At 41.0% G+C, this 27,639-nt stretch overlaps 1 protein-coding gene across 2 annotated transcripts; it reads left to right on the forward strand.

Moving 5' to 3' along the window:
- The first annotated feature begins 299 nt into the window (after nucleotides 1–299).
- Nucleotides 300–27,639, forward strand: LOC121867224. Of its 2 annotated transcripts, none has more exons than XM_042367071.1 (5): nucleotides 300–397; nucleotides 13,864–14,036; nucleotides 16,302–16,395; nucleotides 17,832–18,067; nucleotides 27,258–27,639. In XM_042367071.1, exons 2-4 carry the CDS (start codon nucleotides 13,876–13,878, stop codon nucleotides 18,030–18,032), a joined length of 456 nt encoding a protein of 151 aa, XP_042223005.1. In that variant the 5' UTR covers nucleotides 300–397; nucleotides 13,864–13,875; the 3' UTR covers nucleotides 18,033–18,067; nucleotides 27,258–27,639. The 2 variants fall into 2 exon arrangements, with proteins under 2 accessions (XP_042223005.1, XP_042223006.1); XM_042367072.1 differs by having other exon boundaries at nucleotides 17,832–18,062.

The following is a 27,639-nucleotide window of genomic DNA, read 5'->3' on the forward strand; positions in this document are numbered from 1 at the left end:
AACAGGTTACAGGTTGTGTGTGTGGCGGGGGGGGGGCCGTGATGATGTGGGTCAGGTGTTAGGTCAGACACGACAAGGATTAACTTGCCGCCGATGCAAAGGGATGGATTAACGTCTCCAGTAGCTGCAGATATGGATGATGAGCAGACCCAAAGGTGCCGCCCGGGGCGGACCGCCCCCGCCCCCTAGCTACGCTAGTGCCGGCAGTTCAGGAAAGTTGGGAGGTTTGTGGGGCGGAGGAGGCGGGGTCCCGCGGCGTGAAGCAGCCGGTGGTTCTCACCCTATAAGTTAAGATTTCTCCCAGTTGTCGGTGGGTGTCAGTCGCTGTTGGTGCAGCTCGGTGCCACTCTGCTCTTCTTAGCTGTTTTGTGCTGGTTCGCTTCCTGTGCTCTTCACTGTGTGTAAAAAGTGTTTTTTGTACCCTCTACTGTTGTGTGTCCGCCACGCTTAATAGACACAGTATTCTTGTGTGGTCGTTGGTATACTACCTCATCCTACTAGAAACATCGTCTGTGTTAAGTACAGCAAGTGGTGGAGAGAAAGAAAATCATACTTAAACTAAGAAGATACACATATCTTCTTGAATTATTATAGTGTGGCTGTAATTTTTTGATGTGGATCTAACGTTCTTTAGGAATTGTGTGGATGTTGGTGACACACACACACATACTGTAGGTGTACTGACACAGCTGGTTCCCAAAAAGTTACCAGAATAAACTACGTATTTATCCTCTGATATTTTCCTCAGTAAAAATATGACGGCCTGTGTTCTGAGGCTTTGTGTTGAACGTTGATAGGAATGGAAGTATGTAAATCAGGTACCAAACAGGTGCATTTTTTCACCAAATTAGTTACTGCTTTTGTTCAGATAGACTAAAATTCCCGCACAAAATATATTTGAAATCGGTCCAACGATAGTTGAATTATCATGCTAACGAACTTTAAATAGCAGAAAATAACACACACAAACACACACACACTTATGTTACTAAGGGATAAGGGAACCTCCAGCGTTTAACTGGGTGACCCATAAAGTTATCGTCTATATTATAGGTACTTGTTGTATACGTGAATTATTCATAAGGCATTTATTATAGACTTATAATTATTGTTCAGACTGGCAAAATGAGTAGAAAAAAAAATATTTTATTAATTTCTTGGTGTGACTGTCAAGAGACACCAGACATGCAGATTCATGGGATATGGAAGGAATAAAAGTTTGGTTTAGAGACCATAAAACATCTCCTTGAACGTCTAGTGTCCACAAGAACCATACGACACCCTCCAAAACGGCTCTTCATCCGACTGTATCACACCGTGTCGTCCATGACCACTTCACCGCCCGACACAGTCATTTATTGTATTACTCCTCGGCCACCTATTGGCCACCTACAAGCAATCCCCAAGAGTTAAATTTTAAGCTTGATTTCCACGATTACAAACCAGTGGTACCAACGATCATCTTATAACTAAGTAATGAATAATCAAACGGTACAATGGCGAGGCTGTAATTGCACTGGCGACCTGTGGTGTAATGATCAGCATGCTACCCTCACAAACGAGCGGACCCGGGTTCGATCCCTGGGCAGGGTGAAACTATGGGGAAGTTTCTTTACGCCATTTGCCTCTGTCTACCCAACAGGAATTGGGAACAGTATGTTAATCGATTTGTGGATCGTGTTCCCTGGTAATGGTTAGCCAGTGCAGTTGGCGAGTTGTCCGGTCTTCTCGGACTATTCGTTGACACTGGGTCATGCAACTCGTTAACGTAGGGTGTGGTTGTTGTGTTAGCAACAGCTTCTACACCTTAAACAAATTCACGCCTCATTGTTTCGGGATTTAAATCCTCATCGAGGAGGCACTGCACGACTGAGATCCGGAATGTACCTTCACTAGTAGTAGCATTATATCCTCATCGGCTTGTCATAAACCCAGAACTAGCTCACAAATACTCATACCATAGGGAGATAAATGCCCAACCTGTCTTAACTTGTCTGTGATATGTGCCGCCAGGCTCACGTGGTAGACGCCCGAGGTTGAGTCGTGCCCAGCTTGAGCGTGTATATTCACATCCCTACCTTCCACAGCCCATAACATCGTCAAAACATCAAGCTTTCCGGTAAAATCATGCAATTTAAAATTAAGTTCAATTTTACAAGTTTGGTAAACCGGACTTCATATTTTTTTTTTAATGAACACTACTACCGATTCATTTATTATGAAACACTAAATCTTGTAGATTGCAGTTCCTGAAGCACAGTGTGTTCAGATTGCCACCAAAGTGAAGATAAGATTATAAGCGTGTCAAGTGATCATTTTATGTACATCTGGATTACAAAGTAACTATCGTGTTCATCTTATCAAACCTGAAGTTCATCCATTTGTGCATTTATCACGGCATGTACGAATGCCACACCTATTTCTATGTAAATTAATGAAATACATTATCCATAAACCGAGATAACTGAGAGAATCAAGGCTTTTCGTACACAGCAACAGCATTTTTTAAATATTTCCGTAAAATATTTGTCTTCTCTCTGTGAAAACGAGAGAAAGGTGAATGTCCCATATTAAAAAGTCCTAAGTTGTAAGTGAATGGAAAAATGTAAGAGGGAAGGGAGGTCCATAGACAAGAAATGCCAGGAGTGAAGGACATAACTGATAAGGAAGCTTGTTCAAAAGAAACATTGACATACGTTGTGACTAACTGAGAAGAGTGAGAAATAATAGACTAGAAGGAAACATCGTCTGATATGAGAGGGGGTCAAAGAGAATATAAGCAGAGTTACTGGTTATTAATGTGATAAGTAGTTGAGATTGTGATCAGTGGAGCCTGATTGTTTTAATTTTTGATGAACTTGCGTAATTACTAACATTGCTACGCGCCACAAGGCCTATGTTTAAGCACAGTAATATCATCATCACGTCAACGAGCAGTCATAAGCAGATGCATGGTGTATTACTCTATGATATGGTGCACAATTATGTATGAATAAAAGAGAACCTCTTTCTTTATTACATTCTTTACAATTTAGAAATGCGGGAATCCCATCAGAGGTTAATAGTTATAATAAGACAAAGGGTATCACCACCGGTGGCTCGTATAATGAGGGAGTTACTGAGTGCAAGTGAAGACTGTAACGATATTCTTTGTTTACGGACTCTGTGCACAGTGCCTGTGTAGTTTTTCAGACGATGTACTGACTGAGATATCTAACGGAACACAGACATACGAGTACAGTGGTACGGTATACCTTTCGGTAGAAGAATGTCACCAGCAAAGAAATCTATTCTACTAGAAAAATAGTGACGAAGTCAATAATGCTTATTTTTTTCATTTATACAGATTTGACAAAAAGGTAGCCTGCAGATTGTTTATTCAGCCCATTGCTCGTCATGAGTTTGTCCTTCACTGTCCAGTTATAGTACAGAAGGGCACATGAGATGCTTGGTAGAGTCACACTGAATAACACCTGTCACGCATCTGGCCTGAGCTGGGAATCGAACCCAGTGAGAACTAGAGTACAGCAGACAGAGGAGAACAGATAGTAAACACAGTAATGACACGGACCAGACAGGTACACTTACTAACATTTACCACACAGGCACACTTACTAAAACTGACCACACAGGCAAAGTCACGAACACTGACCAGACAGACACACTTACTAACACTGATAACAAAAGCACAATTACTAATACTGACAACAGAGGCACATTTGCCAATACTGAAACACTGACCACACAGGCACACTTACTAACACTGACCATAGAAGTACACTTACTAACACTGACCACACAGGCACACTTACTAACACTGACCATAGAAGTACACTTACTAACAGTGACCACACAGGCACACTTACTAACACTGACCATAGAAGTACACTTACTAACACTGACCACACAGGCACACTTACTAACACTGACCATAGAAGTACACTTACTAACACTGACCACATTAAGGCACACTTACTAACACTGACCACACAAGCACACTTACTAACACTAACCACACAGGCACACTTACTAACACTGACCACACAAGCACAATTACTAACACTGACCACACAGGCACACTTACTAACACTGACCATAGAAGTACACTTACTAACACTGACCACACAGGCACACTTACTAACACTGAACATAGAAGTACACTTATACACACTAACCACACAGGCACACTTACTAACACTGACCATAGAAGTGCACTTACTAACACTGACCACACAGGCACACTTACTAACACTGACCACACAAGCACACTTACTAACACTGACCACACACAAGCACACTCCTACTAACACTGACCACACAGGCACACTTACTAACACTGACCACACAAGCACACTTACTAACACTGACCACACAGGCACACTTACTAACACTAACCATACAAGTACACTTACTAACACTGACCACAAAGGCACACTTACTAACACTGACCACACAGGCACACTTACTAACACTGACAATACAAGTACATTTACTAACACTGACCACACAGGCACACTTACTAACACTAACCATACAAGTACACTTACTAACACTGACCACAAAGGCACACTTACTAACACTGACCACACAGGCACACTTACTAACACTGACAATACAAGTACATTTACTAACACTGACCACACAGGCACACTTACTAACACTAACCATACAAGTACACTTACTAACACTGACCACAAAGGCACACTTACTAACACTGACCACACAGGCACACTTACTAACACTGACAATACAAGTACATTTACTAACACTGACCACACAGGCACACTTACTAACACTAACCATACAAGTACACTTACTAACACTGACCACAGGCACACTTACTAACACTGACCACACAGGCACACTCCTACTAACATTGACCACACAGGCACACTCTACTAACACTGACCACACAGGCAGCCACCTACTAACACTGACCATACAAGTACACTCTACTAACACTGACCAAGCATTAAGGCACACTTACTTAACACTGACCACACAGGTACACTTACTAACACTGACCACACAGGCACACCCTTACTTAACACTGACCACACACACTTCCTTACTTAACACTGACCTCACACAGGCACACTTAGCTAACACTGACCACACAGGCACACTTACTAACATCAATCACACAGGCACACTCCCATTAACACTGACCACACAGGCACACTTACTAACACTGGACCACACAAGCTAATAATTCTACTAACACTGACCACAATACACACTTACTAACACTCGACCATAGAAGCACACTTACTAAACACTGACCATAGAAGCACACTTACTAACACTGACCACACAGGCACACTCCTACTAACACGGGACCACAAGCAATGCATTAACACCGACCACACATGCACACTTACTAACACTCACTATAGAAGTACACTTACTAACAGACCACACAGGCACACTCTACTAACACTGACCACACAAGCAAACTTATCAACACTGACCACACCAGGTACACTTACTAACACTGACCACACAGGCACACTTACTAACACTGACCATAGAAGTACACTTACTAACACTGACCACACAGGCACACTTACTAACACTGACCACACAGGAACACTTACTAACACTGACCACACAGGCACACTTACTAACACTGACCACACAAGCACACTTACTAACACTGACCACACAGGCACACTTACTAACACTGACCACACAGGCACACTTACTAACACTGACCACACAGGTACACTTACTAACACTGACCACACAGGCACACTTACTAACACTGACCATAGAAGTACACTTACTAACACTGACCACACTGGCACACTTACTAACACTGACAATACAAGTACACTTACTAACACTGACCACACAGGCACACTTAGTAACACTGCCCATACAAGTTCACTTACTAACACTGACCACACAAGTACACTTACTAACACTGACCACACAGGCACACTTACTAACACTAACCATACAAATACACTTACTAACAATGACCACACAGGCACACTTACTAACACTGACCACACAGGCACACTTACTAACACTGACCACACAGGCACACTTACTAACCTGCACAGAGGCACACAACACTGACCACACAGGCACACTTACTAACACTGACCACACAGGCACACTTACTAACACTGACCACACAGGCACACTTACTAACACTAACCATACAAATACACTTACTAACACTGACCACACAGGCACACTTACTAACACTGACCACACAGACACACTTACTAACATTGACCACACAGGCACACTTACTAACACTGACCACACTGGCACACTTACTAACACTGACCACAGAGGCACACTTACTAACACTGACCACACAGGCACCCACTAACACTAACCATACAAATACACTTACTAACACTGACCACACAGGCACACTTACTAACACTGACCACACAGGTACACATACTAACACTGACCACACAGGCACACTTCTAGCACTGACCACACAGGTACATTTACTAACACTGACACAGGCGCACTTACTAACACTGACCACACAGGCACACTTACTAGCTTGCACTGACCACACCAGGCACACTTTACTAGCTTTTGACCACACAGGCGCACTTACTAACACTGACCACTGGTACGTTTACTAGCACTGACAACACAGGCACCGCTTACTAACACCCCCGACCCACACAGGCACGCCCCACTAACGCACTGACCACACAGGCACACTTACTAACACTGACACACAGGCACCTTACCTAACACTGACAACACCAGTGCCTTACTAACACTGACCACAGGCACTTACCAACACTGACCACACAGTTACGCCTATTTACTGACCACAGGCACACTTACTAACCCCGCTGACCACACAGATTGCCTTACTAACGCGACCACACAGGCACACTTACTAACATTAACCATACCGTGCTGCTTACTAACGTGACCACACAGGCACGCCCAGTAGCACTGCCCTGCAAGTTCGCCTGGCACTGACCACGCCGTGCGCACTAACACTGACCACAGGCACGCACTAATGCGACGCACAGGCACACTTACTAGCACTGACGCCTGAAGTACGCACTAACACTAACCACACAGGCACGCTTATAACGCCTAACCATACAAGTGAACTTACTAACACTGACCACACTGGCACACTTACTAACACTGGCCACACTGGCACGCCTGCTTTAATACATACCAGAGTGAACTTACTAACACTGACCACACAGGCACGCCTGCTAACACACGCTGACACACAGGCACGCCACTAACGCACTGAAATGCGCTGCGCGCCGCCAACTAACCATACAAGTGAACTTACTAACACTGACCACACAGGCACACTTACTAACACTGACCACACTGGCACACTTACTAACGCTGACCACACAGGCACACTTACTGACACTGACAACTCAGTCACACTTGCTATCACTGACAACTTAGGGACACTTACTTTCTTGCTGACACTGACTGTACAGGTACACTTACTAACACTGACAATAGAGGCACACTTACTGACACTGACAACTCAGGCACACTTGCTAACACTGACAATTGAGGGACTCTTACTAGCACTGATCACACAGGCACATTTACTACTACTCGTACTAATACTACTTTGCTGTTACTAGGAATCGAGTATGACGATCATCCAACTATGAAAGAATGATATGAGTTATTAGGGCTGTCACCTTCATAGGTGAGATTTTAGGTGACTAAAGAGGCCGATACGGGACCGGCAGAGTCCTTCACATTCGTTGCACATGTGGAGGGCTTCATCTAGTGCGGGAGGGGAGGTGGCGGCGTCTTTGCGGCGTTAGCGCTTGTCTGCCTCGGTTTGCAGTCGGGCTAACTCGAAAGTATTCACACCTTCTAGTGTGGTGCTCCTCCAAGCAGTACGATGTGGAGTAATCGACTCCGAGGTGAGGGGGTCGATTTGGCACTTTCTCAGGTTTGTCTTAAGACTATCCTTATACCTTTTCAGTTGCCCGTCGGCGTTACGCTTACTATTCGTGAGGTGACTGTAAAGTATCTGCTTTGGCAGTCTACTGTCGTCGATGCATGTAATATGGCCAGTCCAGCGTAGTTGTTCATGGCTAATTAATGGTAGCCTCGATGCTCCTACAGTTGGTATCAACAAGAATACTGGCATTTGTTCTTTTGTCTTCCCAGCGAACACGGAGGTTGGAACGTAGACTACGTTGGTGAAAGTTTTCAAGTGCCTTGAGGTGCTTCCTGTATATAACCCATGTTTTGCTACCATATAACAGGGTGGTGAGGACCACCGCTCGATATACATGTAACTTTGTAGATAATTTCAGCTCCCTACAACTGAAAACACGGTTTCGGAGTCTGCCAAAGCCTTGAGATGCACATCTGATGCGATGATGAATCTCTTCATCGATGTCCGCGGTGGTGGACAGGTGGGAGCCAAGATACTGAAAGTGGGTAACATTAGAGAGGGTAGTACAGTTAAGCTGGATGGATGGTGGAGGTGTGTCTGAACCAGGGGCAGGCTGAAAGAGGATCTGAGTCTTACGTACATTCAACTCAAGGCTGAAGTGCGCATACGCATCTGCGTAAGTGTTTAGGATGTCCTGTAGGTCGCGTTCAGTGAGAGCGACACCTTTGTTTCTGCCTGGAGTCATCATATGGTGAAGAGACCCTTCATCCGGTACTCGATGCCCACCCGCCTGCTAAATTGGCCCTGGCACTAGTAAGGAAGGTAGCCAAGAAAATGGAAAAGAGAGTTGGTGCCAGTACACACCCTTGTTTAACCCCCGTTTGGATGGGAAAGAACTCAGACTGGGTGTCATTGTGCAGGACACTGCCGATCATACCAACATGGAGTTGCCTCACAATGGAGATGAATTTTAGTGGGCAGCCAAAACGGCTGAGGGTCCACCAGAGGGCTTCCACGTTGACCGAGTCGATGAAAGTCAGGTACAGGTAATGATGCCGTTCTCTGCTCTGTTCCTGTATCTGACGGGCAGCAAAGATCATGTCAGTGGTGCCACGTGATGGTCTAAAGCCACATTGAGATTCTGGAATGAAGTTTTCCGCCTCAGGAAGAAGTCCGTTTATTTTTAGGAGGACTAGGGCGATAATCTTGCCAGCTACGGACAGCAGTAAGATCCCGAGGTAGTTGTCACGGTCTGACAAGTCTCCCTTGTTCTTATAAATATTGACAATGGAGGCGTCTTTGTGAGCTTGGGGATTTCCTCCTTTGCCCATATATTCTCCAGGAGAGAGTGGAGATGGCTGGTAAGCAGAGGCTCTTCTGCTTTATACACCTCGGCTGGGATTCCATCACGCGCTGAGGCTTCGTTATTTTTCATCTGTTTGATGGCAGTAGCTACCTCATCCAGGGGTGGAGGATAGCTGAGGTGGGTCAGCTCTGGATGCTGAGGGACCTGCTGGGTAGTCAGGACATCCACATCGGTGTTTCGGTTGAGCAGTGCTCTTTCCAGCACTGAAGAAGGCCTTCATCGTCTTTAATTATGGAGTTATCGTCGGATGACCCGAGGAGGGCTGCGCCACGAGTTATTGGCCCATAAAATGTTTTAGTGGAATTTAAGAATTTGTGCATCTTGTGCTGATCTGCAATTTTTTTGTGTTTCACAGGCTTTATTTTTAAACCAGTCGTTCTTTAGATTGCGAAGTTCCTGCTGGGCCGCCGCTTTCTTCTTGCGAAAGGTATCAGCTATGGTCCAAGACTGAGGGTTGTTCTGCCAGTCAGTTAAAGCAGCACGTTTATCATCGACAAGTACGTTAATTTCCTGGTCATTTCATCAAACAAGTCTTGGTGTATTCTTTCGATCTGGCCAAGGGTCTCTCTGCAGGGTTTTGTCATGACAGTGTCGAGAATATACCATTCGGCACTGGGATTTGGGTTGTTTGTTGTCGGGTTGTTTATCAGTCCATGTTCAAGCTGCTCCCTGAAAGCATATGCTAACCCTGGATCCTCCAGATGCTTAGTTTTAAAACCTCTTCTAGAGGCTTGTTGACTTCGCCTTTTTGGGGCGACGTGAAGTGAGAGCTTGGCTCTGACGAGCTGATGATCAGTGTAGCAGTGGTCTGAGCCAAGTATGGTATGGGTGATGAGGACATCTCGGCGATCTCTTTCTCTGACAATGATGTAGTCAATGAGATGCCAGTGTTTGGATCCTGGGTGTTGTCACGATCCCTTGAACTTGTCGGCCTTCCTAAACGAGATATTGGTGATAGTTAGGTTGTGTGCAGCACACTTGCTCAGGAGGAGTAGGCCACTGGGATTACACTTGCCAAGTCCATTTCTCCCTATGGTTCCCTGCCAACTCTGGCATTGAAGTCACCAAGGAGCACAACCTTATCTTCTCTGGGGATAGAGGTTAGCACTCTGTCGAGGTTGGCGTAAAAGGCTTCCTTGTTGTCATCCTGTGCATCCGTTGTTGGGGCGCATGTACTGATGAAAAAGGCATGACTTGATTGATTCAATGGGACTCAGAGCGTCATGCGGCGCTCGTTGATCTAATAGGCATTTCAGAGCCTGTGTTGGATACGCTGGCAGATGGCAAAGCCAACTCCATATATGCTGTTTCTTTCCGCAGTAGGCTTACCCTTCCAGAAGAATGTATAGCCAAACCCCCGTTCTGTGAGTTGACTCTCGTTTGGGAGCCGAGACTCACTAATGGCTGCTATGTTGATGTTATACCTAGCAAGCTCTTATGCCACAGGACGCTCATTTGTGCCAGTATCCAGAAGGGTTCTGACATTCCATCTGTGATTTTGTTTGTGTTTTTCATCGCATAAAGATGACCTTACTGGGTCCGGTTGCCCAGTATTTTTTTTTTTTTTAGGCAGGCTCCTTAGGGCACCTTTCCTAGACCCTTTCCCATGTGGAATGAGCAGAGTAGCTCCTAGAAAGGGCATAAACGACCATCTTATCTGTGCCGCCCATGAGCAGAGTTGTGACTAGAGAATCCCGGCAATCATCTCTGCCTATCCCCATCGCCACTCCTCAGTCGCCATAGGACCTTTGGGGGAAGAGGGGTTTTGCTGATGATGAGAGGTATGATGAGCTGGATGATGGCTGTGTGTGAGTTGATTTATGTGGTGAGGCAGGAGCGCAAGCGTTGCAGTAACTGTGGAGAGGGAGAGTTGCAATGGACTGCCGATAGCCTAGTTTATTAGGTTTCGCCTTAGTTGTCTGTCTCTCATGCATTGCCTTCGTCCACAGGTGTAGTCATTAGGTTCCCATAGTGGTCACCTCTTCCGCCTATGCTGCCATTTGGGGTCTTGTTGGAGCTCTATAAGCATGTCTGCCATGATGCGGGGCTTCACCGCAGATTTTTCGTTCGGGGTTTACTCCCGTAGCCTTATACTTACGAAAGTTTATCTGCAAGGCATCGAGGCAATGGTTGGTAGGCGCCAGGACGTGTCCAAATGCCAGTGGGCCTATGCGCCATCCCGCTGGGGCCCACTACTACTCCAAGATCCCCTGCTGGCCTAGCCTGGGCCCATGAGACACCCAGTTACTGTGTGTTGCCACGAGGTGGCACAGCATGAGTCTTGATGGTGAAGAGACTGTATACTGGCAGGGGAAGACTTTTGCAAGTTGCCTACCTGTTTGCCACGAGGGATAGCCATTGGCCGTAGCTGAGAGCGAGAGGGAGCAAGCAGTGCTTGCACCTTAACACTAACATAATGCTGCCACACTAGACGCATTTCACCACCCTGTGTGCGAACAAACACACAGAGGACACTGACACTGACCACAGAGGAACACTTACTAACACTGACCATGCAGGAACACTTACACTGTCCACACAGGAACACTTACTAACACTGGCAACACAGGAACAATTACTAACACTGACCACACAGGAACACTTATTAACGCTGACCACAGAGGAACACTTATTAACACTGACAATGCAGGAACATTTATAAGCAGTGACCACACAGGCACACTTAGTAAAGCTGACCACAGAGGAACACTTATTACCACTGACAACAGAGGAACACTACTAATACTCGCACTACAGACATGATGTTTACGGCCAATAGATAATTCATCCACTCTATATAGATTTACCATTTTGCTTTTGACAAGAGGATACAGTAGCATCGTCGGCGCGAGTTACAGCACGAGAAATATAGTGCCAACAGGGATCAGAAGGGAAGATACAGTGGGTGAATGTTTAATAACTTTCTTCAGGGTGTAAGCCTGAGCGAACGTCACCAGCGTGTTGTTTAGCGGTTTTTATTGTTCTGGGTATTGTTGTGGTGGGTGTTGTTGTCGTTGGTTTTGTTTTGGTGGGTGTTGTTGTAGTAGATTTTGCTGTGGTGGATGTTGTTGTGGTAGGTGTTGTTGTGGTGGGTGTTGTTGTGGTAGGTGTTGTTGTGGTGGGTGTTGTTGTGGTGGTTATTGTTGTGGTAGGTGTTGTTGTGGTTGTGTTGCGGTTGCAGTGAATTTTGTTGTTGCAGGTTTTGATATTGTTGGTGTTGTTGTTGTAGGTTTTGATATGGTGGGTGTTGCTGTAGGTTTTGATATGGTGGGTGTTGTTGTGGCGGGTGTTGTTGTGGTGGTTATTGTTGTAGTAGGTGTTGTTGTGGTTATGTTGCGGTTGCAGTGGGTGTTGTTGTTGCAGGTTTTGATATGGTTGGTGTTGTTGTTGTAGGTTTTGATATGGTAGGTGTTGTTGTTGCAGGTTTTGATGTGGTGAGTGTTGTTGTGGTGGGTGTTGTTGTGGTGAGATATTTTTGTGTTGGGTGTTGTGGTGGGTGTTGCTGCAGTAGACGTTATTGTGGTGGGTGTTGTGCTGGGTTTTGTTGTAGTGGATATTGTAGTAGATGTTGTTGTGGTGGTGGTGATTGTTTAGTAGGTTTTGTTGTGGTGGTTATTGTAGAATGTGTTGCTATGGTGGCTGTTGTGGGGGTGTTGTTGTTGTGTGTTGTTGTGTTAGGTGTTGCTGTGGTGGGTGTTGTTGTGGTAGGTGTTGTTGTAGTAGGTGTTGTTGTGGTGGGTTTTGATGTAGTAGCTGCTGATTTGTGGTAGGACTTTAGTGGAATTTTCCTTGCAGCTGCCCTGAAATTCTAACTGGAATCTAATTTCTTTGTGATCGCTGTTAGCAAGGTTGTTCCCTACCTCGACATTACTAATGGGTTCGGTTATATGTTGCTTTAGGAAACAGTCCTGGATTGTTTCAAGAAAATCCTCTGATTCTGAGTTACCCATAAGGTCAATCCAATCTATTTGGCTAAAGTTAAAGTCGCTTACTATACAGACTTTGCTATGCATGGAAGCCCTGCGCATTTCATACCAAACAAGTCGCTCATTAACTCTATCAAGATTAGGAGGTCTATATATTACTTCTGTGGTTAATTTTTCCCTACCATCGATTAGTTCTATCCAAATTGTTTATGTATGCCGTTCTGTTTTTATTACTTTATTTATTTCACACTTCAGATTATCCCTGACAAAGATTGCTACTCCACCTCCATTCCTAATCTGCCTATCAGTATGGAATAATTTGTAGCCTGCAATTTGGTATTCGACAGGTAACTCACGTGAGTCTAGGTTTATCCATGTTTCGGTGAATGCTATTAAATCGATTTTTTCGGTACATGCCAACGCCCTGATTTCATCTATTTTGTTTCTCATAGTTCTACTGTTTGTGTAGTAGACATTTAAGTTAATTGTGTTCTGAGTCCTCTCTTTGTTGCATTTATGTTTTAACTCCCTGCCTAATTTAGTTTTGCCATAATTCCTAGCACTATTTCCCTGAAATCTTTCACTTTGTTTACCCGCTCCCATGTTAATATTGGATAAATATTTCTTCTACCAGCTGATGTTTGGAATCATTAACGGAATTCTTGCTTCTATTACCCTTTTTTCAGTTAACCAGAAGAATGATGGTGGTGTTGAGAGGTGTGGGCATGGTGGTGAGTGTGGTGGTGGTGTGGGTGACCATGGTCTCACATACCGTCCACGCCAGCGACGGCTACTGCGGTTACAAGACTGTGTGGCTGGACAAGACTGTCTACAGACCAGTGCCCTACTACCATGGGGGGTGAGTATGATTGAGAAAAATACTGAGGAAGAAATGTAGGCAGATAGACAGTTAGAACAACGGATGGAGAAAGAGTGGGACAAGTAAATGTTAAATGCGATAGGAAGTTATGCAGGTGTAAAGGCTAACTCTCAGTTTGATAAATAAACATGAATCCTTACCATTCATTTACTAGAGCTACTCATAGCATGTGTGCAGCTTCGTCACCATACAGATATTTATCATTTATAAAATAGTTTTTTTATTAAACTGTTTATCATTATCAAATGAGTTGTTTTCATGAATATTCCCAGCCAACTACTTTTTATGTAAAGTATAAAATTTCACTGATAGAGAACAGAGAGACAGTTACGTTAAATACATGCCCTAATAAAAATTAACTGACTATATATAATGAATCAGTGAAATGAAATATATTCACATACAAAATAACCAAGTTATATTTCTGACAGAGGAAGACTGATCTCATATCCAGGCACTTTCACAAACATTGAGTCCATAATATATATATATATATATATATATATATATATATATATATATATATATATATATATATATATATATATACACTTCATTTTTAGTCCATATAACACGCGGACTTTGAACATATAATCAACGACCTCACCAGCCAGGATTCGAACCCTCGACCTACTGGGTGGGACTAGGGAACGCTACCGGACCAACCCACAAGGACACTAAAAGCAGTCCTAGGCTCTGTTATATTTCACACAAAGCCTGTTCATCGAGCTGATGGCGCCGTGAACCTCATTGGGAACTGCCCTGCCGCGTATGTGGTGTCAGTAGCATTTTACCGAATCCAGCTGGGCCGAGGTTCGATATATACTGATGTTTATTACACATATATATATGAAGTATATATATATATATATATATATATATATATATATATATATATATATATATATATATATATATATATATATATATATATATATATATATATATATATATATATATATGGTTATCACCATATATATATATATATATATATATATATAGGGTACTTAAGGTTCAAGCCAATATTATAGATATATTTATATTCCTCATCAATGAATTCCGGGCTGCAAATTCTCAAAGCACGTAAAAACATTGATGAAAATACTGACTGTTTGACTCTATTATGGTGGGCAGAATAATAATGAATGTAAGAACACACATTAATGGGTTTCCTATAAATACTGAAATTAAAGGTGTTACCTATTCTGTGGATCAGACAGTCTAGGAATGGTAATTTGCAGTCATTCCCTAATTCCACAGTGAATTTGATCGAGGGGGCTAAGTTGTTAAGTTGTGGTAGAAAAGCTTTCAGGTCCTCATTACATGGCCAAAGACATTACATCATCTACATATCTAAACCAGACTGCTGAGGGTAGTAAAATATTACTTAATAGTTTCTTTTCAAAGAATTCCATATATATATATATATATATATATATATATATATATATATATATATATATATATATATATATATATATATATATATATATATATATATATATATATATATATATTGCGGATAATACTAGAATAGTATACAGTCTTTGGATATGTAGATTAGACTCAATAACAATGATGGTGGACGAGTGGAACAAGCTTGGCAACTTTGTAGTAAATGCTGGAACGCTGGAAAATTTTAAAAGGAGGCTAGATAGATTCATGGATGATAGAGAGTGGTAGTAACTCTCGACAGGAGCTGCCATGCACAGGCCAACCGGTCTATTGCAGACTCCTTATTTTCTTACGTTCTTATGTACTTAAGACAACCTAAGTTGCACTGCTTTTCCTACTAGCCTCACATTAGTACAGTATATGTTAGTTTCAGATGTTTCATGATGAGTTCAGCACTTAAAAGAGCTGTATGTATAAAAATACTATTATGTGACGTTAGGTATCAAACAGGGAGGTACTACCACCTGGGAAGATATTGGAAGCATAATGTGTTGTCTAATGGTAGACCCTGCTGCCATATGGCATCACAAAAATTGTGATCTGATTTTCTGCCTCATTTAAACATAATTGCATGGTCTCAATTGTTTCTCTTTCTTTGACAACACAACATATATATCATATCTCACTCTTGACTTGTTTAATTACATACACTTCTGTATTTATTTTTGTTTCAATCCTCCCCCCTTGCCCCGACGTGGGTCGGTAAACTGTGCCTGGGTGGGCTACTCCCCGTAAAAAAAAATCCCTTGTATTCCACCTGTAACAGTGTCGATATTTGTGTTTCGGCAGGAAATCTGTCGAAAACGCCTACGAGCCCGTCTACCTGACCACCACTGTGCTCAATAAGCAGTCAGTCCCTTACTTCATCACCCAGACCCAGAACGTAAGTCTCATCTACCATCAACGTAAAACTTCAGTCTCACATATCTTACACGACAAAAACACAATCTGGCATGACGAGAAATTCAGTCCGAAACACATGTTCCTGAACTACCACAGCTAATTCTATCTTTATAATTTACCTACGACAAACAGCGTTTAATTCATGTGTAAAGCACATTACGGCAAATATATTTATCATATTTAGCAACATCACGAAGCTTGGTTGGAGGGTTAGTTGAACATGTGAGGAACAGTTGAACATGGGAGAAAAAGTTAAGCTAATCTCATCTTCGTAATGAGAATAATATGTAGTTGTTTTCTTCTTACCTCCAATAGAACAGCTTCTCTGTGATATTAGCAAAATTTGTAAATTCTTGTACTGTACCTGTTCTCTCTTTCTATGTTAGCACTTGTACTGATATTCCTGAATGATATCATGATATTGTACGATAGTATCCTTGTAGGCGACAGTGGGACTGGCGTTCTCTCTCTCTCCCTCTCTCTCTCTTTTCATTCTTGTGCATGTTTTTGCATTCCACGTTCTCAATGATTACAACTTCCATGCTTTCTGCAGTTTTCGCGTCTATTTTCTTCATCTTCTACTAGATTCTTTGTGATTTCGTCGGGTTTCATATTCTACTTTATTTCTTTGTATTCTTTGTGGTCTTCAACGTTTATTACTCCAACATTAATGCTCACCCTTTCTCTCCCATTTCCTATAAGAGTTTCTCTGTCTTTCTTCTTACATACAGTATAGTAATCTACCAGTAGATTCGTATCACAGAATAATGTCAGATGCAGATGGTATTTGGAGAGTTTATTCAGAAATATTAGTTCATAGGTATTTAAAAATAACATCCAATTATTGCAAGTGTCAAGGGGATGACGGTGTCATAAACTTGGTCATATTATTATTATTATTAGTAGTAGTAGTAGTAGTAGATTTTCGTAAACTTGACTGTTTTCTAAGACTGATGTTGTAGATAACTTGCCCGGATGAAACAAGAAATGTGCCCAAAACCTATTACATTTTGTCAGTAGTGGCATCTTCCCGCTTAGTGATCGATCATCTTGAACACAGACAAAGCTGAATTAATCTTTCCACTCCGCTTTTCATCTGCTTAATTCTTAATGTCTTATTTTTTTGTAATCATTCTTCTCTACATTTATCTCCTGTCTTGTTTCATATCATCCATTATTACGGTATTATATCTCTTTATACGTCTTTCCCTAACACAATTTTGCACTCACCTGGGAAGTTCCAACTTTACCTTCCCTCCGTCACTTCCTTACACTTACTTCTGTAACGATATTCACGCCCTCCTTTGGCTCGCTCCACTATCGTGTCTTCATCCACTCCCTAGGTAACTGCTCTACCCCTCCTGTCCCCAGATGTGACACACTCTCTAAGTAATTCACCCTTCCTCCTGCCTCAAGGTACCCCAGTTCGTGACGAAGAAGGCGACACTGCCGCAGTACATCACTCATACTGTCATTAATACCCATCCCAAGTACGTGACTGTAACGGAGAAGTCTTACGTCACAGTGTACGCTACCAGGACGCGCAAGTCTTATGAAACGGTGTGTCCCAAAGGTTATGGACATGGTGGACACGACGGAGGATACGGACACCGCTGAGCTGTTCCCTGTTGGAACAAAAAAGGGAGGGTACGGTAAGGTGGAGGCAGTGAATGAGAGAGAGAGAGAGAGAGAGAGAGAGAGAGAGATCAAATGGAGGGTACTTTGTTGGCATCCCATTTGAAATGTAAATGCTAATCGTATGAGGTTTAGAAAAAAATACGCTTCCTTTGTGATCCAGCATCAACATAGATCTATCTAAATTAGGTAAAGTAAGGTTGGGTTATACTACATTAGATTAGTACATGTAGATTGCATTATGTTCCTTGACGTTCTTGCTCGTATATACAATTTTATTCGAATTTATGGTAAAATCAGAAATACTGTATATTGACATCATCACTACGACCCAATATGCGATTGTGTGTGTGTTTGCGCAAGTAATAATAATTGTGAAAACTAACGCAATAAGTGTAAATATAAGAGTAAATAGACTTAAGTAAAATAGACTTGTAAATGTTTGTCATGCAAAGTAATAGATTCTTTAGTTGCTTAAATATTTACATACCATAATAAATCGTACTGGATAACAAAAAAGTGAATTTAAATAACCCTCTCGTATTAACCTACTACAGTGTTTCCACGCTAACCTGGCCCATAAGCCACGCCCCACGTCTATAGCTACGAAAAGCTGATTGGTTCAGAGAGAATGCCCGTGTAGCTGTCCATCTATTCAGACTAAATGCGTTCACAATTGGTAAGCAGACCTATTATTCACTAAAATAATGTTAAATATCTGAAAATTCAATTACGAATTCAGAGAAGGTGTTAGAAAATTTCAAATATTTATCATAAAAGATCGAAGTCAAAGATGAAATTCGCTTTCGAATGAAGTCATTTCATTATTTCTTTGTTTTGTACGAAACATAAGGCGAACAGAAACAATTGATGTCATACATATAGCATAACAGGAAATGGACTACAGTTTGTACGGCTGTACATATCCCAAATTATTTATATAACTGATAAAACTCGATTTAAATACACCCAGTCCGCGGGGAGGTAAAACGCTCAGGGGAACAGCCACTGGACTGCAGGAATTTCTCTCATCTCGATGCACAAGTTGCACAACAGCCAGCAGAAATCAACTCTCAACTGTCAATAAAAAGACTTCTCACACCCACGAGCACATTATTAAATACTTTATCCATCTTAAATGCTGCATTGTGACAAGATTTAAGTAATATATTCTACGAAATATTAAGAAGCAATGTAGAGGTTTAAAATTTTAATCCTCTGTCATCAAGTACTGGCAGTACGAGTCAAGTGTCCAGAAGGTCTGTCAGACTGTCAGCTGACCACCCCGTCGATGTAGCAGCCAAGTCCAGTGGCTGTTACCCTGAGCGTTTTACCTCACCATGGACTGCGCGTATTTATATCGAGTTTTATCGGTTATATAAATGATTTGAGATATATCCAGCCGTACAAACTGTAGTTCATTACCTTTTATGCCATAAGTTTGGTATCATTTATTTCTGTTTGCTTTATGTTTGGTACAAAACAAAGAAATAATGAAATGACTTCACTCGAAAGTGAATTTCATCTTTGACTCTTACCTATTATGATAAATATTAAAAAAAATTCTAACATCCACTCTGAAGTGCTAATGCCTTGAAGTCATTTGAATTTTGATTTTCCAGATATTTATTATTATTTAAAAAAATAACAGGTCTGCTTACAAATTGTGAACACATTTAGTTTGAATAAATGGACAGCTAAACGAACATTTTCTATGAACCAATCAGCTATATTTATAGAAGAGGGTCGTGGCTTACGGGCCAGTTTAGTGTAGAATTACTATAGTAAGTCAAACTTTGTTTCAGCATGATGTGGAAAGTCTCCTAAACTAAGATTTGTTTATTTACCAAAAGTTAATAGAAAACTACCTCATAATAAATTAGTAAAATTACCATTTGTTCTTCAGAAGAAAACTATGTAAAGCCTTAGTATTTTTTGCTGGAAAAAACGGTCTTGTGAAGCTGGAGGTAAGTCACCTTCCTCACAAGACCGCGTCTCTCAGATGACGCCATGAATCCAGGTAAAAAAGTCACAGGAAACAAAGTCACAGGAAAAAGTCACAGGAAAAAAAGTCAGAAAAAAGTCACAAGAAAAAAGTCACAGAAAAAAGGCACGGAATAAACCTAACATAACCCAACCCAACCCAACCTAACCTAACCTAACTTAACCTAACCTACGTGCATCATATATAAATTGTGTTGTTAATATGTAAAAGTCAGTTAATAACTGTTTTAAAATATTTTTAGTTTTATTAAATATGTGACTTTTTTTCCTAGCCAAAATTGTGACTTTTTTTCTGTGACTTTTTTTCCTGTGAATTTATTACCGTTCACCGACGCCATGATGCCATGTGGCAGAAAGCTTGACTACTATAAATCCAGTAGACGTACGGTACCTGCGACTTTCTAGAATTTTAATGGCCAAAAACCTTCAAACGGTCAGATCTACGTCGACAGCAGTTAATTTATTCTGTGCATGAATCATAGAAGGAGAATATCAGTAAATCAGTCATCCGAGGCTATCATGGTTTAAAACAACACCAGCCCAACGGTCCATGAAATGCACAACCGTCATAAATAAGACAAAGTATCATTATTATATTGTATGGGTAGAAATTTAGACTTAATATTTTCATCGGTGCTAATCTGCAGGGACAATATTGGTTGGGTTATTTGTTCTGGCCATTACATTTTGGGTAGTAAAAAACATCCTGGCCGGATAACAGATTTAGGGCAACATTCAACAGCATTCAACATTCAGTAAAGGTTAGTAACTCGGTTGAATTCTAATAGTAGACCCTTTATTATTTACTTATACCAGTGCATAGACTACTCTCATTTAATAATTATATAGAAAGCACAATCAATTTTCAGAGAATTTCATAGTGTGGCAGAGTGAAATTCTTTAGAGGTGTGGTCGAGTCTTTCTATGGGTCGCAGTCGTTTCACTAATATATTATTCAAGCGTAAATCACTATTCCAATTGTTTCTGACAACAATAATAATAATAATAAAAATAATAATAATAATAATAATAATAATAATAATAATGATAATAATAATAATAATAATAATAATAATAATAATAATAATAATAATAATAATAATAATAATAATAATTATAATAATAATAATCTACTTGGAGAAAATAGCAGCCAAGGGCTGAAAATACACAATGAGCAGAATCGATGTAAATTACATTCGAAGATATTGGTGACTGGGTCATTTAACATAAGCTTTCAATACAAAAAAAAAAGAGGGGAAACATGTGAACCTAAACGTTAACTAGGGTCTGATAGTTATCACTGTGGCTGGAGAGGGGCTGGTCTTAATCCCAGTGCAGCTGGACAATCACAGGGTGTTGTTGACCTCAGACCAGGTGGTATAGTCAGTCGCACATGGTTTTGGCGAGGGTCTTCTCACAAGGGTCCAGGGTGTGAAAAGGTTCCAGCCAATAGTATCTCCCATCAGTAAAAGCTTAACATTCACTTAATTTAATACTCTGAAGGTGACTGTTACTAGTTTCTAGTGTTAAACATCTCACCACATTAGTGTTGAACATTTGCTTACCACTAACAAGTGTGTAATCAATAGGAACTGGTACATCTTGCCAGGAAGGAATGACATTAAAGGCTTCATCTGGAATGATTGACACATTCAACTTCAAGAGATCAGTGACACTCCCACGAAGCCACGACCCATAGATAGTCTTTTGTGAAAAGTTGGAGAGATTACAAAGAATCTCAACTCAGTTTGAGACTCAAACTGAGTTGAGGCTAATACACTCAAACTTTGAGTGTATTAGCCTCTGTCAAATATATTGACTATTAATCCTTATATAAATATAGGTTATATGTACGTTTGCCTCATATATTTTTTCATCACCCAGAGTGAAAAAGTGAAAGTGGAACCCATAGGCATGACTGCCCGTTAGGGACAGTGTGGATACAGTGCATTGTACACAAAGCATGACTGCTCTCGACTGTATTCACTTCCCCAAATTGTAAACTTAGGTCCTGCACCAATTTTTTTTTTTTTTTTACGGGGATTTGCCCACCCGGGCACAGGTCACTGACCCACATCGGGGCCTGGGGGGCGAAATGTAATAATAATAATAATAATAATAATAATAATAATAATAATAATAATAATAATAATATTAATTATGATAATAATAAACCATAAAGAAATACAAAAATGAAAAAAGATCAAGAGTGAGACACAATATACGTATGTTGTATTGTCAATGGTAAGAGAAACAATTGAGACCCTGCAACTGTGTGTAAATGAGGCAGAAAGTCACATCAGCAACCCAGGACCTGGTCACAATTTTCGTGATGTCATATGGCAGCAAGGTCTACCATTAGACAACACATTTACAGCTGGGTGAACTGGAATAGCCCGAGAATCGAACACTGGCTCAAGGGGACAGGAGGAAAGCAACATACCCACTTGGCTGCAGCATTTCTCTCACCCAAGAGTACTGATCATTTAAGCAATTATAATAAATTACTTTTTGTATCACGCCATAGAAGTGTGACTTTCAAATCACCTGTACATATCATGTGCCCCTGCTGACATCACACTGGCAAGGTGAGGTGTGTAGATTGAGACACAAAAGCTAGTCGATAGCTTGGCACCCTGCCAATGTCAATTCGTGACATTGACTTCTGTAAACGTCTTGCAGACGTCCACTGGCTCAGTGTCTTTTATGTTGTATATCGTAAATGGCGTCCGGTCAATTCGTCGCCGGTCAATTCGTCACCAGGTCAATTCGTCGCCGGTCAATTCGTCACCAGGTCAATTCGTCGCCGGTCAATTCGTCGTCAGTCACGCCAGTCCTGGCCAACCTATTCAGGATCTTTAAAACAGGAGAATCAAAAGCCAGGGATTTCCAAGGGTGACAAACAACCGGAAGAGAGGATATCTCTTTACTCGGACAATCAAGAAATAATCGCACCATAACAAGGTCACTACTCAACAAAATATAGCCAGAAATAGATAACACAAGGCAATGCACAATCCTATACGGCACTCTATGAATGTTAGATTAGGTTAGGTTAGGTTAGGTTAGGTTCAAATTGTAAACAATTCATATCAAATTTACAGGAGATGAATTGACCTGGCGACGAATTGACCGGCGACGAATTGTCCTAGCACCATCGTAAATATTGCCAGTGGAGTGATCAATATTCGTAAAAAAAAGTAAATTTAGTAAGAATAAAACACGACAAAAATATTTCAGCCCATCATCTTAGGCTACACATTCCATACTTGTTTTGATAATTTGCATTTGGAAGTTTAACATAAAGTAAAAACAAAGAACATGAGTATTTATGTCAAATGAATTGTGCTTTTTATTTACATCGTGTCAAAACTATATTCAAATTTCTTGTGGAAATTATTTTACACAATTCTACGCATTAATTAAATTTGTAAATAAAAGCTTTTTGCAGCTTGCCCAGCAGAACCCTAAAGCACACTGGGATGTTTGGTTTGTGGGTTTCGGGTGAATTTAACGGAAAATAGGCTTGTTGTCAGGGATAAATCAGAGATTTCTCACAGTAATTTGTATAATCCATGATTCATATGTATAAAATCGTAAATAGCATTGTTGGTTCATCCCCAGGGCCGGATGAAATTTTCCCTCGAGTCTTGAAAGAGTGTAGGGAACAGATTAGCGGACCCCTCGTAAACTTATTTACAAAATCATTAGACACTGGAGTTGTTCCAGACTTGTGGAAACAGGCAAATGTAGTACCCATATTCAAAAAGGGAGACAGAGCATCAGCGTCAAATTACCGGCCGATCAGTTTGACGTCAGTAGTGGGGAAATTTCTTGAATCAATTATAGCAGATAGCATCCGATCGCATCTAGAGAAAAGCAAATTAATCAACGACTCTCAACATGGGTTTACAAAGGGAAAATCTTGTCTAACAAATCTGCTAACGTTTTTTAGGAGAGTCTTCGAGGTAGTAGATAATGACGAAAATTACGATGTTATTTACTTAGAATTTAGAAAAGCATTTGACAGAGTACCGCATCAGAGGCTTCTGAGAAAAATTAAGGCTCACGGTATCGAGGGGAAAGTTTTAAATTGGATAAAATCATGGCTCACCGATAGAACGCAGAGGGTCAGCGTAGATGGTGTTAAATCTGAGTGGGGCTGTGTAACCAGTGGGGTTCCCCAGGGGTCAGTACTAGGCCCACTCTTGTTCATAATCTACATAAACGATCTAGATACTGGGATCAGCAGTGACATAAGCAAGTTTGCGGATGACACCAAAATAGGGCGGCAAATTAATTCAGGGCGGGATGCAAATGCATTACAGGAGGATCTAAATAAACTGCAGGGGTGGTCTGAAAAATGGCAAATGAAATTCAACACCAGCAAGTGCAGCGTACTTAATATTGGAAGAACAAATACTTATAATGTATACAGCCTTAACAACATCAACCTAGAGAAGTCGACTTGTGAAAGAGACCTAGGGGTACTTGTAAGCCCGGACCTACGGCCTAGAAAACAGCGCGTTAATGTTCGAAATAAGGCAAACAGAGTATTGGGTTTTATATCTAGAAGTGTAAGTAACAAGAGTGCAGAGGTCTTATTGCAACTATATCTTGCGCTAGTCAGGCCGCACCTCGATTATGCGGTTCAGTTCTGGTGCCCCTATTATAGAATGGATATAAATTCACTAGAGTCGGTGCAGCGAAGAATGACAAAAAAGATTCCGGGACTTAGAAACCTTCCATATCAGGATAGGTTAAAGAAACTTAACTTGCATTCCCTGGAAAGACGAAGAGTGCGGGGAGATATGATAGAAGTGTTTTTAAGTGGGTGAAAGGAATCAATAAAGGGGATATAGATAAAGTTCTTATAATATCCGAGCAGGATAGGACTCGGAGCAACGGATTCAAGTTGGATAAGTTTAGGTTTAGGAGGGAGATAGGAAGAAACTGGTTCACAAATAGGGTGGTGGACGAGTGGAACAAGCTTACCAACTTTGTAGTAAGTGCGGGAACTCTGGAAAGTTTCAAAAGGAGGCTAGATAGATTCATGGATGATAGAGAGTGGTAGTAACTCTCGACAGGAGCTGCCATGCACAGGCCAACCGGCCTATTGCAGACTCCTTATTTTCTTATGTTCTTATGTTCTTATGAACCTAAGTGGCCATCAAATAGTTTTACAGTATTACAACCCTCCGTTCACCGATTACCCAGCCTCCACCGCTGGTTACCAACGGCCAGGTCATATATACAGAAGCAGTAGATATTACAAGTGTCGTCGAATTACCACTGGCTGTCCCGCCAGTCTCCTGTAATTTCCCGACGATCTGTATCAGTGTACAGACAAACAACAGGCAGGTAGATTTCCACCAGGACACAGAAACACACTTGTGCACTGTATTCCTCTTTAATAATCACTAATTCTCCACAACACTGTCTTCACAGCTGGACTTCTCACTTCGAATATATAGTCAGCACGCGACCAGTGCATAATTCCTGCGTCTTTTCACTTTATATTGATCAAAACAATTCCACAATACTGGCACAACAATTATATTCAGATGTCTAACTTGGCTTATACTTCCCACTCTGAGCAAAAATGGTCGACTGACTGCTAGCTTGCTCATGGGTGTTTATATGCGTCTCGTCAGCCGATCCTAGAACAATCCAGACAGGTCTGGGAAGTTCTTGTACGTTCTAACTCTGATCGGGGCTTAGAATAGAAAGTAAATCTTAAAAAAAATAATGCAATACATTCAAGAAATATTTTTTACCAAAGTAGTACATATGCAAGAAAATTTCCCTAACCTTACCAAAATTACTATTGCTTAGGACAGAAAATATCAAAACACCTAGTTTACAAACATTATAATACCAGATTATGCCTCGGCATCATAACAGGATTGAGATAAGTTGACTATTCCTGTCATTTATTTTACATCTAATAATTAGTTTTTGTTATATAAATAAACATGGTATTTTAACAATCAATGAGACGTAACACCGAGTTAAACGAGTATACATTGTACTAATAAGTTAGTTAAGTGTGATGTGTCAAACTGGAGATTGGTTCCCATACTTTGTCTCGAGATGTACGTCACAGGCATAGCATACAGTCATAGCTGCTTTGACTACAAAAGCGAACATCTCCAACAAGATATTAAAGAAATTGTGTTATACGTTCCGGCTATTAACTTCAACTTAACAACTAAGAGCAGGTTGGAGGGTAATCCTATAGGAGATGGCTAACAGAGGGCTTGTTCAAGTTCGTTCATTTTTTAACAGATGTTCTTTGTTCTTATCATTATATAAGTATTTTAAAAGAGGCGATATTTACAAGACCCTAATAGAATCTGACCTAATCAACCAAAGAAACCTCCCTAACTTCCTAACCAGGGGGCTATGCTACCCCGGATCCCCCCCCCCCCCGTCATATTATACAGAAATTACTTATTTTTATACCTGTGTTACAACCTTAGGGTAGATCGTTACATATACACAAATTACTTAAGTCTTTCAAATATATATCAGTTTATTATTATATTATTATTCCCAAGTTCTCGCAACAAAGGTCAAGTTAACAGGTCAAAACCAAAACAAGTCAATAAAACTATGAAAATATATTAACTTATTCCCACCACCACATATGTAAAGTAGCTAAAAAAACTATCTATGCATACTTTGTGGGAAACAATATGAGACCACGGACGATAAATTTTGGTATATGAGGGCTGTCACTAGTCACACGTAAAATTTCGGAGCATATCGACCCCCACCTGCACAGATAGTTGTTTTAGCTGCTGTGCAAAAAATAAAATAAATAATAATACGACAAGATGTTTGGAAGTGGCTGAATAAGGACTGAAGGTCCAACAAGATCACACAAAATCAATATCAAGCAAAATAAATCTCAATAGTCAATTGCCAACTCCCAAAACACCAGAGAGAGGGTATACTACTTAACTTAAGACAGCTGTGCCTAGACTGACTAGAGTGTACCAGTAGGTCATTGACGTCACCTCTCTTCCGCCAAATACTGACGAACTATATCTCGATTGGCCAAAACATAAACTTTATCTTAATTACTTATTGACATTAGTTCCACTTATCAAACCTATATACAAACCTTGTACAATAAAGTATAATATAATTAAAAACAAGGCTCATAAACCTAGCTAGTAATAACTATGTCCTTTCCAGCAACACAATCTCTCTGGCGGTGCTGGAAGTTGACCCCCACAACAATCTCTTGCTGAATTACAACTTTTCCACGGAACTTCCCGACTGTAGTATAAAGGAAATAAGAAAAGGAAGAAAAAGACGGATACCCCGGGAAATATTTGGAAGATATATGAAGTGCATCTAGTCGTTCTTGTAACCCAGTAGTATTGTGCCCTCGTCTTAATCTACACTACAAGTAGACACTATATGTGTGTTTTGTACATTTCTTTCTGTTATTTGCTTCATGGTAAGGCAATCGTCTGGATGCTGGTCGTTCAGACGATGTCACATTTCTAGTCGTACACTTGGCTAGGTTAATTGCACTCTTCTTAAGGACAGAATAAATAACATATCGTTTTAA

This window comes from Homarus americanus, unplaced genomic scaffold, assembly GCF_018991925.1.
Source record: "Homarus americanus isolate GMGI-L3 unplaced genomic scaffold, GMGI_Hamer_2.0 scaffold6317, whole genome shotgun sequence".
In the NCBI taxonomy this organism is placed as follows: Eukaryota; Metazoa; Arthropoda; class Malacostraca; order Decapoda; family Nephropidae; genus Homarus; species Homarus americanus.

Excerpts from the sequence above, each read along its gene's own strand:
- LOC121867224 (XM_042367071.1), top strand. The coding sequence starts at position 13,876 with ATGATGGTGGTGTTGAGAGGTGTGGGCATGGTGGTGAGTGTGGTGGTG. Across the intron at positions 14,037-16,301 it reads GTGCCCTACTACCATGGGGG|GAAATCTGTCGAAAACGCCT; the intron begins GTGAGTATGATT and ends GTGTTTCGGCAG. Across the intron at positions 16,396-17,831 it reads TCATCACCCAGACCCAGAAC|GTACCCCAGTTCGTGACGAA; the intron begins GTAAGTCTCATC and ends TCCTGCCTCAAG.